The 19,889-nt window shown below is 42.4% G+C and overlaps 1 protein-coding gene across 1 annotated transcript in view; it reads left to right on the plus strand.

Annotated features, from left to right (window-relative positions):
* Nucleotides 1-19,889, plus strand: part of FNDC1 (fibronectin type III domain containing 1) — a 126,843-nt gene that overhangs the window by 77,671 nt on the left and 29,283 nt on the right. The window contains exons 12-14 of the mRNA XM_073337819.1: nucleotides 7,652-7,717; nucleotides 10,429-10,590; nucleotides 15,462-15,692. Coding sequence (XP_073193920.1) covers nucleotides 7,652-7,717; nucleotides 10,429-10,590; nucleotides 15,462-15,692 — 459 coding nt within the window. The remainder of the gene's footprint in view (nucleotides 1-7,651; nucleotides 7,718-10,428; nucleotides 10,591-15,461; nucleotides 15,693-19,889) is intronic.

Consider the following 19,889-nt stretch of genomic DNA (forward strand, 5'->3'; position numbering starts at 1 on the left):
GAAAAGCGATCTTCCGAACTTGCCAATGACAGTTGATTGTGGAAAAGAAAACTCGAAGTGTTTGCCATCTGACAAAGGCAAGAGGAATGTTTCAGTATTTCGCTGCAATCTGAAACAACACATACTTGCAAAGAATCTCCAAGGCTTGTCAGATCACAAATCATTATTGAGACTCTCAAAAAAATGAATACTTGTTATCAGCTAGCTACTGGGGCCTGATCCCAGTGACTTCCTTGGGCTTTGAATCACGGTCTTGATTTAGTTTGACGTAGCTGCCCTCTTTCCAGATGGCTATGCGGCACTGTATAAGTTAAAAGTAACTAAATGGTCACTCTTCTGGCCAACATCCTAGGTCTTTGGCTTCTGAACAAACAGCTGCATCTTTAAAGGCTGAAAGAGTAGTGCTATGAGGTTTAAAGTACTGTCCTCACCAGAAAAGGGACGGCAGGGCTGTAGTTTTATTCTCTCTCAATCATTTGCATATCACATGTGCTCAGTTTACAAGCTAATGGCCAACCCTGCAAGCTCAGGCCACAATTCAGCAAAGTACCTAAGCTCATGACTTACCTTAAGCATGGGAGAACTTTGATTTTCAATAGAACTCCTTATGTGCTGAAAGTTAGGCACGTGAAATTTCTCTGCTGAATTGGTTGGGGCCTCAATTTGGGATACGAAAGTCAGTCTGGGTTCTTTCTGCTTCTAGCCTCATCATAAGCAGCTATTAACTCATATTCTGTGTTTATGGCCTGCTTCATCATCCACTCAAGTAAATGACAAAAATGCCATTGACCTCAGTAGAAGTAGCACAGAGTCCTTAGAATTTAGCTGACAATTTTGTTGATAGTTTATATTCTGCTTCATACACTATCTTGCTTTTCCATAGCTGTATTGCCTGTTCATTGTCTGCCAGTAGGAATAAAAACTTGTTTTTCTCACTAAAGTGAGAAGATGAGCTTGAAAGCGGTAATGGGTGCAGAACTATTGAGCAAATAGGTGGCCTTTTTATATAGTCACTTTTTTCCTACTATAATCTTTAACACTTTAATCCAGAGGAACCTGTTATCCAGGTTTCCCTGGACTATTTGTCCGATGACATGCACTATCACTTGAGTTGCAACTGTTCTATAGATGACCCCTTTTCAGTTGATTATAAATAATTTGCATAAATTCCCTCTTTAACATGATTAGCTAGTCTAACTCTTCAATCACATCTCTCAGTGCTATGGTAGAAGGATGGAGATATTCGTGATGAACAGCTGCACTATACCAACAGATATAGGGGTTGCTTACCGTTTCCACACTTCACATTAATTTTGTATATCTATCAGTTACCATCATCTGTCCATGAGAAGCAAGTGCTTTATGGCGTCTAGACTATAAAATCTGCAGGCCAGATTCCCAGCTGGTGCAAATCAGTGTAATTCCATTGACTTTTGTCACTGTGTCACATTGCTTTAATGACTGCTGGCTGCCGGATCCATCCATGAATAACAGAGCTGGATCTTAGCTGCAAAATGCAAATCTGGACCCAAACTTTTTCTAGCTCTGAGCAGAGTATGGGAGCTTGGCCCATCTCTGATAACTATGTCTAGCTCTTATATAGTGCTTTACAGCCATAGATTTCAAAATACTTCACAAATTAGGTCAGTATAAATATCACCATTTTACAAATGGGGAAACCAAGGCACAGAGAGCTGACATGATTTCCTCAAGGTCACCCAGCAGGTGAGTGGCAGAACCAGAACCCGGATCTTCTGGGTCCCAGTCTAGAGCGCTGTCCACTAGTCAACACTGCCTCTCATAGCTGTTAGTTCTCGCTCACTCTCTTTTGTCATTTTTTGAATATGAATGGATTATAAACAGAGACCAAAGCCATCTCAGTCATTATAGCTGTTGCCTCCGCAGTGTTCTAACCATAGGAAAAATTTGTTTTTGTCGGTAAAGTAGGAAGATATAACTGGAAGACACACAAGGAGCAGATATAGATTGGCAAGCAAGAAAAACAGCATGTCACTCCTAGGAGCTGGGGAAAGATTGGCTTGGCTCTAAGTGAGTAAAGTAGAGGGCCATACAGAACTTCCTTTCCCCACATTAAATATAAAGCAAAGACCTTGCTTGTCATTGTATCTCTGTTGCAGCAATAGAAGCTAATGACACTGCCAAATTTAGATCTGAAGTAAGCAAGAACAAATTCACCGAAGTCAGTTTTATTGAGCTTGTATACACCGGGTGTAAATTCAACCCACTCATCATTTGAAAGCAGCATCAGAAAACAGCTCTTTATATTCAAAAATGGGGCCTGGATGCGCCTACCGGATTGTCCTAAGCCCCCCATTTACAGAAGTCTGTAACTGGATTTAGAAACAGACAATGTAAATGGTATCTGGGGAGCCGCACTATCAGTTTAGAAAGCACAGAAGAGATGGAAAGAAGAGACATGGGCAGCTGACGATGAGTTGAGAGATGGACACAAACGTCTTTTACAAAAACTGCCATGGGCAGAAGATCGGCGATTCCTCTATCAGCTGTACTAGGTGAGTAATCTGTCTGAGAGATTTTATTACCTTGTATAGACAGAACTGTTATTTATATTCTTAGTATTCATTATTTAGCAGGTAATCTTGTGTAACTGTTTTTGACTATGTGGTGGAAGTTTACAATATAGTGTACCATACCTGTAAAATGTTCAGAAACTCTCTCAGGCCCCAACCCTGCAAACAGATGCATTAGTGCAGGCCTCTGTGCCTGTAAGGAATCCTACTGATGGGGCCTAAAACATATGTGTGATATACCACCTGATGGTCATGTTCTTAGTATTTGTTATTGGCACTCATGTAGGATGACCAGCATAACCATTTTGTGGCTTTTTCACTGGTGAGAAGTGCAGCCAGACCAAATTCATGCTGAGAAAACCACTATGCTTCACCCGTAACATCAAGAATTCCCTCCCTATCTTTCTTTTCTGTTAGCTATTTTTACAAAAGAATTTTTGCTTGGACATTTGTTCCTTTTCCATTGTTCATAGTGTGTCTTCATGCCAGGGGTGGGCAAACCTTTTGGCCCGAGGGCCACATCTGGGTATAGAAATTGTGTAGCGGGCCATGAATGCTCACAAAATTGGGGCTGGGTTGTGGGAGGGGATGAGGACTCTGGCTGGGGATGCAGGCTCCGGGGTGGGGCCAGAAATGAGGAGTTCAGCGTCCAGGAGGGGGCTCCGGGCTGGGGCAGAGGGTTAGAGTGCAGTGGGGTGCGTAGGAGCTGAAGGGGAAACATGTCACTGCTTCCTCGAGCCACGCAGAGCAGCCCCCAACCCTGCTCCCCAGCTGGGGTGCCGGAGCGGGGCAAGCCCCAGATCCCGCTCCCCAGTGGGAGCTTGAGGGCTGGATTAAAACAGCTGGTGGGCTGGATGTGGCCCGCTGGGCGTAGTTTGCCCATGCCTGCTTCATGCTGTCATCGAACTGCTTTGTCTTCCAGTATTGGTAACTATTTTTGACTGTCATTATTTTTTTACAGCTGTTCTTTACAGGGACTGAGGTGGAGACAGATCTTATCTCTATTGTTTTTAGTATTATTACTGCTAACTCGGGCCAACTCCCTTTTAAGCACTTTTTTCATTATCTTTTCGTTTCCTTTTTGTGATTCAGTTTACTTTCGTTAAGATTTTTCCTGGGCTTATCTTACTTTCATTATGGCAGCAGGTGGTTTTTGGTAGAGACCCACTTTAAGAAAAATCACGTGAGATCCACTGACACTCTTCTTGGTGTGCTTCCCCCCCTACAGTTCTGAGTTTAATATGGAAATCCTTTATATCTTCCCTGTTACCTTTGTCTCTTTTCCTTATTCTCCACCTCTGGCAATTCGAGTCTAATTTCTTAGGCAGCCTGGGTGTTTTATAGTGTCTATCCATGTTTATACAGTCCCCAGTACCAGAGCAACTGAGCATCTTACAATCTTTTAATATGCTTATCCTCATATCAACTATGTGAGGTAGGAATTAGCCCTGTTTTACAGATGAGGAACTGAGGCACAGGGAGGCTAAGGAACTTGCCCAAAGTCATACAAGAGGTCTATGTCACAATAAGGACTCAGGTCTTCCAAGTGCTAGGTTAGTGCTCTAACCACTAGATTATTCTTCCTCTATAGTATGACTCTTCGATATAAGGACCTCTTTAAAGACAACAGGGCAGCTTTTTTGCGTTTATTTTGACCATATCACTGATTGCATCTTGAAGATACATAACAATATCTCCATGAAAATAACTGAGGGCCAAATTCTAATTCCCTTTATATTAGGCAGTATCTTATTTCACAAGCAGACACATTGACTTCAGTGGGACTGTTCATGGAGTAAGGCTGCCTTGAATCTCATCAAGGCTTTCAAAATCTGGCCCTAAAAATATTTCACAGTATTATTTTTAATAAAGGCATTGGCTGATTTTTCTCTGAAGTTTAAAGAACCTTTTAAATACTAATATTTCTTTCCTTTCCAATGTCCAGTTTGCCAGAAGCTCTGGCCCACATTTCGTTCTTTGCAAAAGAGTCGTCATATCATCCATGGATCAACCCAAATCTATAGAGAGCCTTATTGCATGTTGCAGAAAAACCAGCTGTTCCTCTTTAAAAGTACAGCATGTCAAGAATGTCTCTGCCAATGCATCAGATTGGAAGTCTGAAAGGGCAGGACACTTCCTGAATCCTGCAACATACACATGACATAAGTTGAGAAATATTAATCCCCACTTCAGAGTTACGAGGATTTCTATGAGGAATAAATGTTTGCTTCTCTCTCCATAATGTTTCTGTAACCTCAGCTTGGCTGCCTAGTCCAACGTTTGACACATGCAATAAGACAGCCTGCCCTGTCTGGGTGAACGTCATCGAGATGAAAGCTCCTCCAAGGTGCCTATTTAACAGCTGCTACGTTACGTTTGAAGGAGGATAACCCGTTCCTATATAGCACTACCAACATGCCCCAAACTTTAGCTGCTGCTCTGTCCTGAATGTTTCCAAAGGGTGTTTTTGCACTGTCTATCTCCTCTGTCTGGGTCTTTAGTAGAACAGTCATTCTTCCAGAGCCTGATATTTTGTCACCATCAGTACTTGGCTTCCCAACAGATTTGGTCTGTAAGCGCCAGAAATGCCACCACATGTTATACTAATTATTTTGCAAAGTCTGTTAATATTTGGCAGAATACTTGCTTGTCCCAGCACAATTTATTGTCAACATTTCACTAGATTCAGCAACATTTAGCAGAAAAGAGTTTGGCAGCCCAAGCCTACATTTCCCAGACGACTCAGCCCTGGATGTGCCCAGACTCAGGGAAAAGGGAGCTGTTTTTTGTGTGTGTTGGCTGACTTGTGGTGAAAGTGGAAAAATTCTAGTTAAGACAAGGAAGTTTGTAGTTCTCACTTGGTAGCAGGTCGAAGTAAACCCTACTGGGGAGCTGAGGGAGCTACACTCAACGTAGGAGGAGCTAACTGAGGAACTACAATCAACATAAACATAAAACCACATAAAACAGAAAGTTGCAGGGGGATTTTGTTTGTTTTGCAATAACTATGCCATTTCTGTGCCACAGCTCTGCTGAGAAAATATAGCCCTGTAAATGGGAGAACTTGACAAAACACAAAAGAAAATACAATTTCTCCATATAATCAGACTATTGTCTTGACAAGAGGTAGTTACGCTGGGAAGCATTAAGGAGTGAAATCTGCACATTAACACGTTCAAAGCTTCGTGTATATCTGATACTCAATAATTTATCTGGCAGTATTCAAAAAGGAGTGTTTACATTATAACTAGTGATCAATACCAGCTGCCTATGTTGGGAAGATTCTCTGTCTTCGTCCAAAGATGCACTGGGTCATATGCTAGCTTGGCAGTAGACATTCACTGCTTTGTATGATTGCCTGTCAGTCAGCTGCACAAGTTTACCGTGAGAAAATGTCAGACATTTGCTTTGTTAAAGTCTGACAAGAATTAGCCAATTTCCTGTATTTTCAAAAATTTTTCTGGCACTAAAATTACTGCTGTATTATACCAGCTAGGGTTTGAGGGTTTTTTTTTTTGTCCGAAATGTAATAGCAAGAAATAGAAAACGAAGGTTTGTATGTTTGTTGTTCTCGAATAAAAAATAAATGAGACATGCTAATATGATTCAGATTTTATTTTTAATTATTTAATACTGGAAATTGAAATTGTTCAACACACATCTTAATATCTTTAATATAACTAACATTTTCTATCTTATTAAGAGCTACAGTGGGAAGGTTACCTGTCTTTAGAAAGTATCCTGTACAGAACAATGTTAAAGTATGAAATGTGTCAAGTAGTTGGATACATTAATATAATTTATACTGGTGTGTGCAACTAGATTACATGAAAGATAGAGTGTGTTCATGTGTATGTACAAGTATGTATGTACCTTTGTGCATGTGTTTTGTGTACACACATACACAATATCTTTAATATCGGTGCCTATAGTATATATATGTGTGTGTGTGTATAATATATAACCAGCCTTGCATAATTCTACTTGGAATGAGGTCTTTTGGTTTTGAGTTTCTTTGGGAAGGCAAATAATTTTCTTTTTTCATTGTCACCAAGCATCATGGTAAAGTATGGTCAAAGAGATTTTGTGCCTGAGCTGTTAAAATGTTATGGACAATGTAGCTGAGATCAGTAACTATCTATGGTAATCATTGGGGCCATTATAATTGGTGGCTCTGCCTATTAGAATCCGTATAGTTTTGGATTGCGTCCTCAACCTATAGAGTAGAAGTGAGAGAAAAAGACTTCAAAAGGTTGACGCAAGCCTCCCAGAATTCAGATACGTATCTAAACCTTCTGAGGTCTTCCTCCTGCTCTTATTCATTTACTGTCCTACATCCCAACCACATCTTCCTCCCAAAGCCCAGTTCTTCATTTTTGATGGTCTCTAACATGGCCCTACCTTTAATGGAATCCATCAGGATGCTCCTATTTTCTCAGTACTGTTCTGGACGGCTAGTCTAGGTCTTGTGTGCTCTGGCTTCTCTGAGCCACAGGCACTGCAAAGTACATTTCTCTGACTGCAAGGAAAGCCCCAAACTCACAAGATAGCAATTGATCCAGGAGAGAATCCATGAATCTGCAGAGCTGCTGAAGTGACTTTTCAGGGAGGAAGGAAGTCTGTTATACACAGGGGTCAACATCCCAATTGTCTTGCATCTAAAACATTTTGAGCAGAAGTTCCCTGTCGTTCTTATTTTATCTGCACTGCTTCACCCATTCTTGCTTATAAATGTCATGGGTTTTTTGCCATGAAACCACAACAAGCTGTTACAGGGATGCTAAGCAAGGCATCCTTTGCTCCAAGAATCCTGTGGGTCTCCCAGGGCAGAATTCCTGGAGGATGCTGGGTATTTTGTACAGCAGCTCTGCAAGAAGCAGCATCATGCCTCCTGGCTAGCTTGTGCTACCACCCGTTCATCTACTCTAGATATTCATAGTGCATCTATTATCATGTGATCTAGAACCATTGCTGCTGTTGTCTCATTATTCTATGGATTAAATAGCTTTCAGCTTTTATTTTAAAACGTGTTCAGCGAGTAATTGAGGGAGGCAAATATCATTTAATCATTGTGCTATCTTTTCTTCCTCCTTCGACAGATACGTTCTCAGGGCTGGATATGGATGTGACAGCAACTCCAGAGGCGTATGTGATCTATGACGAAGGTACTGGTTCATTAGGAAAGTCCTTTGCAAGTGCTGTGTGGTCTCCCCGTCCCCCTTTCAACATTGCACTGTAAAGAATAAATCTGCATCATGTTGGATGGGAACTTAGGCAGGCTATCACCAGGATCATGAGCTGGAGCCATGCCCCTTGGTTTCAAAGCAGCCCTGTGGTGGTTGTGAAAAATAGAGCCTTCGAAGGGGATTTAAAGTGGAAGTAACTCACAGCCAGAGCAGTGTAAAGGAAACATGGGCCCAGTATTCTCAAATCATTGAAGCATTTTCAGCAAATGTGACAATAGGTGTGTCTGCACTGCAGTGAAAGGTGTGATTGTACCACATGCAGACATACGCAAGCTAACTTTTGTCTAGATAGCTCAAATAACAATAGGAGCAGAGCTGCAGCAGGATGACTAGTAGCACAAGCTGGAGGGCCCTGCCTGGGAACATGGGTAGCCTCTGCTGCCTTGGCTTCACTGTTGTTGTAGCTACAGTCACACCTTGGATTCCAATGTAGACATAGGGAATGTTTGAACAAAGGTGATCTCCAAAGTAGTGTGTCACAAATGGTCCAATTGAGAGCGGATTCTCTGTTACCCCAGTAATGCGCTTGAATGGATTACATTAATGTACATCAGTGGGGGATCAGGAGTAGTGGATCTCCATGCCACTCTGCCCCTGCCCCACCCTCCACCCAAATTTCCCTTACACCAGTGATGGAGCTGGCTTAGTAGGCACCAATGCTGCCTCCTCCAGCATCATACCAATGGAGATTCCCCTTTGACTTTGTGCCACATAATATTGCATGTAAGCAGCACAATGTCAATTTAACAGACTGAAGAGAGTGGCCCAGAAAGAGCTTAAATTGCTGTTATTTTAGAATCTGCCTGCTTATAACTCAACTCGTGAACAAAAAAGACATTTTTCAAAGTGACACTTCTAAAGGACGCTGCTTCAATCCTGCCCTTATCTTTCCTGTTACAGAATCCAGCCCGAACCAAAAATCAGCAAAGTTGCTGAGTTAATCTAAAATAGAAAATAAAGCTGCTCTGCGTGCACTAGGGGTTAAGTGGGACTTCCAGGGTAAACCGGCCTTTTTCTGGCCCTCTGCACAGGGATGACTTTCACCCACCGAGCACAGAGAAACTATATCGTGAGAAAACTGATAAATTCATCTGGTCAGATCTTCCACTGTGTTAGGGCCGTTTCATTTCATTCCAGTGGTGCAAGCTACACTAAAGCTCCCATTCCAGTCACAGAGGGATCCCTCCTGTGTAGGGAGGCTCTCAAGCAGCGGAGAGCTCCTGTAGTGAATTTCATGCCACCTCCTTCCTGCAGTTGGCATAGGGGGAAATGGCACAGGGCCAGGATTCTTTTGCTGTCAGTGTCCCCTGGCGGCCATTGGCAGTCAGTCTAAGCCTTTGGGTGGCTCTAACCTTCACCAGGTTACCAGACCAGAGGGAAGCCGTTTCAGGAGTGTAAAATAGATGGTGCAAAGGTGGCTGGATCTGGCCTCAGTTTCTGAGCGGGCTTATCCTCAGGTTTTCAGGGAGTGAGTGTCAACTCAGAATCTTGCCATACGAATGTGTTTAGTTTATCATGGTAAATTTTACCTGATGAGTTTCCATGAGGGGTAAGTAGCAATGAATTCGGCTGGTGATCTTCTGGGTTTCCTTATTCTCTGCTCTTCACCCCTAGAAAACAACAGGATGACTACAGACATCATGACTTTTAGAGCAGAAGGGAAAAAAATCTACTTCCTTGACCTAGACTTCCCACAATAACACCAACAAAAAAGTACAAAAATAACCAATTCCAATGGCAGCTCACTGGAGGGGATGGCGACCGAGAGAGAGATTGATGTATATGATTTATAATTTGCGGGCATTCTGATAGCATGGCAAAGATGGTTATACAAGAACCATGATGAGTAGATTAGACTAGATCAAACCTTTCTGAAAAGCGAGCACAGCTCTCTGTGAATAAGACTCTTGATGCCAAATAAGTGCAGTGAGTCAGCCTTCTCTTTGAATTTCTGTCAGTCAAATTAAAGATATTTGTTTTCCTATCTACTTGATTTTTTATTTTCTGATGTCCCCCCACACTTCTTTTTGCAAAAGTATTATTTTCCCCATGAACTAGTGCATATGTCTTTTTGTATCTGACAGGTATGCGTATCTCCTGTTGCACGTCCCACTCTGTTTAATATCATTAGGCATTCCATTAAAGTCAGTGGCCGTTTTGCTATTAACTTTAATGGGAGCGGATTGGGTTCTGTGAACAACTTGTATGTATTACCAATAAACACATATTTTAAAATATGCATGTTAATTGCTTGAGAGAACAGATTCGCTTCTTCCCTCTTAGTTCCTTATAAATCAAACTTAAATCCCCTCTGGCACTATTATTTCTATAGTTAGTAAAGTGAACTGAAGAATATGGAGGCTTTCCTCATCCTTATTTTGGTGCAAAGACTGTCTTTGTTTTGTTTAGTTTGCTGTAAGCCCTGGGAAGAAGAGCAAAGCATGCTCTCCTCTGACTTAAAAATCAGTAAGGAGTGTGTGAACCCCGTGATGTGAAGTCTGCTGGTGAATGTTGCTTTAGTTTTCTCATCATAGTTTGTAATGAGGGAAACTACGAGTTCCCTGTCGAGTTTAAGCCAGTTTAACATGGAACAAGCTAATGTTGTCAACTCTTCTTTGTGTCTTCTGAAGACTATGAGTTTTTTGAGAGCACTTTGCCTCCAACTACCACCGTGATCACTACTACTGCTGCTACTACAGAAGCAGTGCCTGAGACAGACTATCCAGAGATCAGTGTTTCTGGCTCCGATCCTGTGTCAGAATTTGACTTAGCTGGGAAGAAACGATTTACCGGTGAGCCCAGTACTCGTTATGCTTTTGCTAAATAATAAGGTAAATAGTCCATGTTCTAGCTGCATCATTCGTTCTGGTGAGAAGACTGCACAAATCTGGCTAATGAGTCACAACTGTTCTTGATACTGTACAGTGCTTTGAGAGATCATCACAAGATAAACACAAGTAGCAGCACTTGGAACTGTATCTTGATCTCAGACACAAACTAAACCAGTTTAGTTAAACCAGAGCAAAACCCTTGTAGACACTTTTTTATTTCAGTTTAAGAGGGCTGTATTTCAATATAGCTTAAATTTGTTTCCAACTGATTTAACCAAAATAAGGCCAGGTCTACACTAAAAAGTTAATATCACCCCAGCTAAAAAATCCACACCTCTGAGTGACATAGTTAAATTAACCTAAGCCCTGGGATAGACAGTGCTAGGTCATTGGAAGAATTCTTCTGTTAACCTAGCTACCACCTCTTGAGGAGGAGGATTAACTACAGTGATGGGAGAACCATCACTGTGCTGCTGTAATGGTTTAAGTGTAGACATACCCTAAGAGTGTCTACTCTGGGATTTGCTCCACTTAAGCTAAATCAGTTTAAATTCAAAGCTTTAGTAAAACTTGTGCAGCTCTCCTTGTAGACAAGCCCTCTGATGGGAAACCAGGGCACAGTTCTCTTCTGTTACACCAGTGGAACCCCATTGATACCAGTGGCATTGTATGCTGATGTATCTCAGAGGAGAATTTGTCCTGCCGGGATATTTCATTTGGAATGTATAGTACGGGAGAATAGGTAAATGGAACAAAGTCTTAGCTGTAGCTCACGAAAGCTCATGCTCAAATAAATTGGTTAGTCTCTAAGGTGCCACAAGTACTCCTTTTCTTTTTGCGAATACAGACTAACACGGCTGTTACTCTGAAAGTCTTAAATTGGAACCCTTTTGCTAACTATGAGTGCTAATATGTTTTATATGTTCATAAACGTCTTGCTTTATTTTGTAATTGTAGAAAGAAACAATAGGAGATAGAGCTGAGCCAAAAGGTTTGGATCTGCATGCACAGGCCAGATCCTCAGCTGGTGTAAATCAGCAGAGCTTCATTGACTTTGCTGTAACCATTGTTGTTTATGCCAGCTAAGGATGCTGTTCTGAGACCTCATCGAAGTCTTGGGGGTACGTTGTCAGGGCGTTTCAAGGGCCAGAGAGCACTGCATTCCAGCAATCCTCCTTTGATATGGCAGCTCCTATGGGACTGTTAAAGGCTGGCAGAACTTGCTCTGAGGGTCAGTTCAGCTGCAAGACTGGGAGAGCAGGAAAGGTGGCTTAGAGCCACCTTTGATTCATGCCATCCCCCCAACATACTCACCAACTGTGTGAAGTTCTGCTCTGGAGCAGCTGAGGCTTGAGCTCTTGTTTACCATGGTTTGGGGAGTAAAATACTTCTCACATAAACCAAAACTTTTTCAAATGAGTCTTCAACTCCTCCCTGTCAAAACCAGACAGGATGGTCCTGTTCTTTCAGCGATCATGCGTCCCGGTCTGTTTAGATTAGAAACCTTGTGATGGCTAAAATGAAGTTGATTACGAGCTCTGGGCAGACTCCCTGTGTGGTGGGAAATCCAATAAGATAAACTAAGAACATTTTTTTATGAACACTTCAGGTCACTAGGAGGGAAAATATTATCCTCCCAGGGAACTGTATTATTGTAACTAAATAAACATTTCCAAAGGCGAACATTAGAACTCAAACTGTTTCTTTAAATGTTAAAATGACTGTGGACATAGTGCCTCTGGTTCCATGCCCCCCCTATAGCCTTCAGGTGTGACACCGCAGGTGAGCCCTTCTTTAGTTTCCCTTGATCTGGATATAGATAAGTCCAAACCAGACTTCTGTGCATGAAAGAACACCCGCTTCAGAGGGTTTAATTTATTAACAACAAAGATTAGCATAAGCATAAGCAAGACCTCATTCAGGTGCCCACCAGGAAAGCTGCAGTTTCAGGGTCAGTTCAACTAACTTCTTGCTCCTTTAGCCATGGGACACTCTAGACCAAGCCCATCCTCTGGAGCCAGGGCTTCTAAGTTGCGGCTGCTCCCTTCCCTTTGGAGAGCAGCCTGTGATTCCTTCTTTCAGGATAGCTCTGTTCTCTTCACCTCTAGAACAGTCTCTGGTTCCTTCTCTCAGCTTACTCTAGTATCCTTCACCCAAGGAACTATCTCTGTCTCTCTGGAGACCTCTCAGTTCCTTCTCCTAGGCTACAATTGTTCCTTCCCAGGGAAGGCTGTCCCTCCCTTCGGAGGCACCTTCCTCCTGGGAGTACTCTCCCTGGTTCTTTGAACTCAGGCAGCCCTGTGGTAAGGTTGCAGGTGCTCTGCTACTAATTGACCATTAAACGGCCACCTTGGGCAACTGGTTAGTCCCAGGTGGGTCTTCAGAGGGCTGTCATGGGCAGGCTAGGCCCTGATTCCTCTTGACGGTCCAATTGCCCCTATGACAGGGACCTTTAATGCAATAAAATTACCGTTTTGACATTTCATGAAGTAAGTACAGTTCTTGTCACTATAAAGCATAAGTGTAAAAGTTACCAGTTACTAAACTGATACCTGTACATTTCCATACTCCAGGAAACTTGGGAATTAGGGGTTGATTTTAATATGAGCAACTGGTTCTTAGTGTTAAATAACCATAGTGGGAGAGAACCATACTACATTGGTTTCACTGCTAAATATCAGTAATTTGTTTCCATGATCTTTAGCACCTCTCCCTAATGGACCTCACTACCACATAGAGACAAGTAACTGCTTACACTAGTACTAAGGTGTCCAGTTTCCAAAGCAAGGGGTCTGCCGTGAGCTAAAAGGACTAAAACTCTGTTACTTAAACTACATTCATTAGATAGTGTGACGGTACGTCCCATTTTGGCCAGGACAGTCCCTTTTTTAAGCCCTGTCCTGGACAGCCCAACTTTTTTGGCAAAAGTGGGCATTTGTCCCATTTGCTCTTACCAGCTGATCATCAGTTGGCAAGAGCAAATGGGACAAAAGGTGCAGTTTTCAAATTGTGGGGTGTGGAGGAACATTCGGGGGGGGGGGGGGGGTTGTGCCTGGTGATGCCAGGCAGCTTGGGCCGGTCTTGCTCAGTGTCCTGTTTTTGCTTTAGGGAAATATGGTGACCCTATCACTAGAAGAACAAGACCCTTTCTTTTACTTTCTGCATTCCTTAGGCAAAACCTGGTTGTGGGTAGGTAGGAGAGGGAAGAGGATAAAGAGAGGCCATCCATGCAGGAGACAACTAGAATGGGGCTGGCTGCACCTCCAGGGCCAGCTCCTCAGCTGGTATAATTTGGTGTAGTCCCACTGAAGTCAATGGGGCTATGCTGATTTATACCAGTTGAGGATCTGGCCCTCAAAATGCAAGGGGGAGGTAGGGGCAGCTTTAACAGGGACTCAAAGGTTCAGTTGCACTGACAGAAATTATGAAATTGAGGGTGCAAAGACACGCTGTTGGGGGAGAAGCTACATTCACTTCTTTGCACAAGAAACTGTCTGTGGCTCCATAGCCTGGGTCTGGCATCATAGCGATGCTGCTCCCAGCCGCATCACTGCACAATGTTGTCAGAAAGAAGAACAGGAGTACTTGTGGCACCTTAGAGACTAACCAATTTATTTGAGCATAAACTTTCATAGGCTACAGCCCACTTCATCAGATACACAGAATGGAACATGTAGTAAGAAGATTATATATATATATATATACACACACACACACACACATACAGAGAACATGAAAAGGTGGAGTAAGAGGCTAATTAATTAAGATGCACTATTATCAGCAGGAGAGAAAAAAAACTTTTGTAGTGATAATCAAGATGGCCCATCTAGACAGTTGACAAGAAGGTGTGAGGATACTTAACATGGGGAAATAGATTCAATATGTGTAATGACCCAGCCACTCCCAGTCTCTATTCAAACCCAAGTTAATGGTATCTAGTTTGCATATTAATTCAAATTCAGCAGTTTCTCTGCTACAGAAGCCCGAAAGGCAAAATCTGCCAGAGGGAGCAGTGAAGGGGTAATACCCCTGTGTGTGCCTGTCTCTAGGCATCAAGGATATGGGGCATGGTGCTGGACTCATGGGTGGGCCTCTCCCTGCTCTGAGCAGCCAGGTCCAGATGCTGAGCCACTTCCCCCCTGGTGGGGTCTCTCTTGCTGCCAAGAGTGCATACATTGAATCAGAAGGCTACATCAGCTACCGGGGGAAAGGGACTATCTAGGCAGGCAGAGGAGCTCCAAATCTAAAGTGGGCAGGTTGTGACATGGGAAGGACCCTGCCCCTACACTGTGGGCCCTTCTACACCCACCCCTCCCCCCACCCACAACTTTGGCTCCCAAAGACAGGTGGTAAGTCTTAATTTTAGAGCAACAACATTGGGTTAATCAAGAGTTGCCATCCTGATCCTTTATAACACAGACTGAAATGCACCAGACATGGTTATTCCCCATCTATTGAAAGCCTTAGAGTAACGTAATTGCCACTGAATATTTGTCATGCTTACAGTTTCCATGGTGCTTTATTTATATGAAGAGTAATAGCACTCCAAGAAGTTTCCAGACAGTTTACAGATTTGAAAGCGTCAGTGAAATGGTAGGAAAATATACAAGATTTACAAGCTGGAAGGTCAGGAAATGAATGTCTAATTTATTTTATTTTAAAAAATAAAATATAGCCATTTCTGCGAGTGCCCCCTGTTTCGGCCGCCTGTAAGGAATATAAAAAGAAAATTAACCTTGTGCTTTTCTCTACAGGAAATTGTCCTTAGCTGTAGTAATCTGCCTGTCTGTACAGACTGTTAAATAAATGCTGCTTATCACTGTCTCTTCCAGCTCCTTATGTGAGTTATCTCAATAAAGATCCTGCTGCCCCCTGCTCCTTGACAGAGATATTGGAGCACTTCCAAGTGGAAAGCCTGGATGAAATCATACCGTATAATCTAAAAGGGGGAGAGCTGCATCCCCAGACTGTCCCTCACAATATCACAGTGGTGGCAATGGAAGGCTGCCACTCCTTTGTCATTGTGGACTGGGCCAAACCCCGACAAGGAGACTTGATAACAGGTATGGTAACAAATTTCCAGTCTTGGCTGTCACCCTGGGGATTTTGTTGTCCTGGTTGGGGTTCAGGAAACTATGCAGAAGCCAAATGGGAAGGTTTTTACCTTAATCTGAGCTAATTATTATTGATAATTTTTCAACAATGTTAACTCTCTGTTACCATACAGCTCTCCGAGAAGAAGGTATTAATTGCCTTCTAGTCAGTGAGAAAGAGCTTCTATGTCATCTGTCAACACTGTACCAATGCCACTGATGAGCATAGATTAGTCCTGGTCTTCTAAAGGGCTTCACCTTGGCTCTGTTTTTGTGCGTGCAGTTTTGAAGTGCAAATACTTGTGGGTTTATTTTGTAGCACGTAGCTCTAACAGTCAGATTGGCAGAAGCACTCAAGGGGTTAGAAGTCTTCAGACCTATAAAATTTCCCTCCCCTGCAGTTATTTGTATCAGCGATATGGGAAGCCACATTTCAAAATCAGGTTTCAGAGTAGCAGTTGTGTTAGTCTGTATCCGCAAAAAGAAAAGGAGTACTTGTGGCACCTTAGAGACTAACCAATTTATTTGAGCATAAGCTTTTGTGAGCTACAGCTCACTTCATCGGCATCCGATGAAGTGAGCTGTAGCTCATGAAAGCTTATGCTCAAATAAATTGGTTAGTCTCTAAGGTGCCACAAGTACTCCTTTTCTTATTTCAAAATCAGTCTCTTTATTTTCTAACACCGCTCTCTTCTAAATCTCTGAAATCAATAGTCACTCTCTCAAGAAAATAAAATGTGTAGTGAGGGCAGAGGAGGGAAGAGAGGATGGAATGTTATGGAAAATACGGAACTGTTTTTCTTGTGGTTTGCAGATATTGCATGCCACAATAGCAATATTAATGATACAGGCCAGAATAAAACTGTTTCTGCATACAAAGAAATATTGTGGAGCTTTGTAGCTGAGTGAAAAGAGAAATTTAAGCTTTTTATATAAATAAAAAGAGTTAAACTGAAATGGAGCTGGTTAACTCCTGTGGAACACATAACCCAAACTGTGTTGACTTTATTATAGTTAAAGTTTGTTCAAATGCCAATCTGACATGCTGCGGTTGGCGGTTAAACAAATACATTAAACTGGATCTTTTTCACTGTCTTTAGAGCACATTATAGCAAAAAAAAATGTAAATTTGAAATACAAATCTCTAACCTTGATAAAAAAATTAGTGAGATATGTAAACAACAGAAGTATTTGGAGATGATGCAAAACCCAACTCGACAGCGGGTCAGATGATTTGGAGTCAGAAACTGACAGTGCTGTTGTACTGGTTTTTACATTGTTGCTGCTGTTGCTGAATCTTGACCCACTCTTTTGCTGGCAGCCCCTCCACAGAGGGGCCAAGAAGTGAATGGTCACGAAAACTATGCTAGCCTTATATTGCTGATATGCAGTGGTGGGGGAAGGTAGGGAAGCTTCCACTGGCAGTGCTGTGCCTGGTCAGTGGATAAATAAAGGATTTCATTTTTCAGTGTTATCTGCACACTGTTCACTTAAAAAATCACCCACAATGTCACTAATTATGTTAATTTCAGAGCAATATGTCACATAAGTAATGTTTGACAATGTCCAATGCATTTTTTTGGCTTTCCTGTGTTTCATGAAGCACTTTCATCTTGGCACCTTTCTCTGAGATGCAGTACTTGTGGCACCTTAGAGACTAACAAATTTATTTGAGCATAAGCTTTCGTGAGCTACAGCTCACTTCATCGGATGCATGTAGTGGAAAATACAGTGGGGAGATTTTATATACACAGTGACCATGAAACAATGTGTGTTACCATACAGACTGTAACCAGAGTGATCACTTAAGGTGAGCTATTACTAGCAGGAGAGAGAGAGAGAGAGAGAAGAACCTTTTGTAGTGATAATCAAGGTGGGCCATTTCCAGCAGCTGACAAGAACGTCTGAGGAACTCTGTGTGTGTGTGTGTGTGTGTGTGTGTGTGTGGAATAAATGTGGGGAAATAGTTTTACTTTGTGTAATGACCCATCCACTCCCAGTCTTTATTCAAGCCTAATATAGTGGTGTCCAGTTTGCACATTCATTCCAATTCAGCAGTCTCTCGTTGGAGTCTGTTTTTGAAGTTTTTTTGTTGAAGAATTGCCACTTTTAGGTCCGTAATCGATTGACCAGAGAGAGTGAAGTGTTCTCCTACTGGTTTTTGAATGTTCTAATTCTTGACATCTGATTTGTGTCCATTGATTCTTTTACGTAGAGACTGTCCAGTTTGACCAATGTACATGGCAGAGGGGCATTGCTGGCACATGATGGCATATATCACATTGGTAGATGCGCAGGTGAACAAGGCTCTGATAGTGTGGCTGATGTGATGAGGCCCTATGATGGTGTCCCCTGAATAGATATGTGGACACAGTTGGCAACGTGTCTTTCTTTTCACTCTTCTCACAGCCATGCTTCAGATTGTTCATTTCTGTAATATAGCTTGTCATAATGTCTTGGTCTGGCACTCTGAGATTGTTAAAGGCACACTTCAAAGGACTTTTAAATAATCAAGCTTATTCTCCCTTTCCCCTCTTTTTGTGATGAATGGAGAGGGCTTGAAAGGTTTTTCTGGGTTTTGCCCATGAATTTTTGCTGCATATTTTTTAACCAACCGCTTTCGTTTGGGACAGAATGAAAAACACATTTTTCTTTATGCCTAAGGAAATTTACTCAAGGTGGGGGTGGGGGAAAGAAATTCTAGATGTTCAAAATCTTTGCTCATGGCCCCAAAGTTACTAGTCATATTTTTTAATTTGTTACCCAATTAACAAGACCACATAGGCACTCGCTTTTCCTTTTATTTCTCCTTCAGCTGGGAATTGACTGAGCTAGTTTAGTAGAGGATTGATTTTTCCCTCTCTCACCCCAGCTTGATCAAAATTTCAAGAGAACCCACAGGTGTGCTGGCTTGAAGCCAGAGAGAAAACTATGTAATACCGATGCGGAACAGAATGTAAACCGTGTTCAAGGTTGATTAATGTAGCTTGAGTCAATGGAAAGAGAAAGTGGATCTGTGTCACTTTTAAACTGAAAATGTCACTGTCAGAAATGGATATGCTGAGTGCTTCTCAGACACTTTGCACCTGTTGGTAGCCTGGAACTTGAGTCAGAGGTTGACTGGTACCTATGAATTGCAGATTGACTTTAAGGAATGTTGCTTCTCAATATGTGTACAGCATGATATCTATGTATAGTATACTCCCATTTATCTGAAACCTTATTAACTGAACCCCTTCCTTGCCACCTGTGTATTTCATGCTGGGAGACAAAGAAGGGATTCAGATAATGTGGAGGTTAGCATGGTAGAGCAGAGACCAGGAGGAGGAGGAGGATGGTGTCACCAGCCTGCAGCAGCGCAAGGAGCCCTCTTCAGTTCTGCTGTCACTGGAATGAGTGAGCAGGGCAGAGCAGAGATCCCCAACCAGGACTGTAAGGAAGAGGAGGACGAGCCCTCAGCCGCAGGGGAGGCCGCCCAGCTGCTGAATGCCTGAATGGCCCCTGCTCGCTTGATTATCCAAAGTCCGTGTCCCCCATGCAGTTCGGATAATCAGGAATATACTGGATTGGCTAATGAGAATGTCTGGAAATGTGCGTGACTTTAGGCTGAGATTTTCACAGGAGCCCAGGGGAGTTAGGTGTCTGATTCCCATTTAAATTCAATGGGAGTAGAGCACCTGACTCCCTGAGGCTTCTTTGAAAATGGCAGCCTTGAAGAGGACATCATGGACCTGATTGTATTACACACTGTGTAAAAGAGGAGCAACTCCATTGATTTCAAGAGAGTCACACCAGCATGAAACTGGAGTCATGCCAAGGAGAATCAGGCCCAGCAGCTGACACTGCCAGAGTTTAATTATTCCATTTCTGCTCTTTTTCTTAGAGTTTTTTGTTTCTGTTTAAAAGCCTGACACACATTAAATACCAACGCAGGATCTTTACCAATGTTGGAAACTGTTCTTTTTCAAATATAGGGCAAAATCCTATTGTCTGATCTGCACGCTGGATCTCTATGGCTTATATTTGCACTTGATCCTCATGCAAAACTCATTGACCTCAATGGGATTTCCATGCAGTGTTCTAATGTAGAATGTTCAGGCTGCCCATTACAGAGCTGAAATTAACATTTGCTCCAGAATGAGTGAGCATGAAGCATATCACACTATT

The sequence above is a fragment of the Lepidochelys kempii genome, chromosome 3, assembly GCF_965140265.1.
Source record: "Lepidochelys kempii isolate rLepKem1 chromosome 3, rLepKem1.hap2, whole genome shotgun sequence".
NCBI classification, from domain to species: Eukaryota; Metazoa; Chordata; order Testudines; family Cheloniidae; genus Lepidochelys; species Lepidochelys kempii.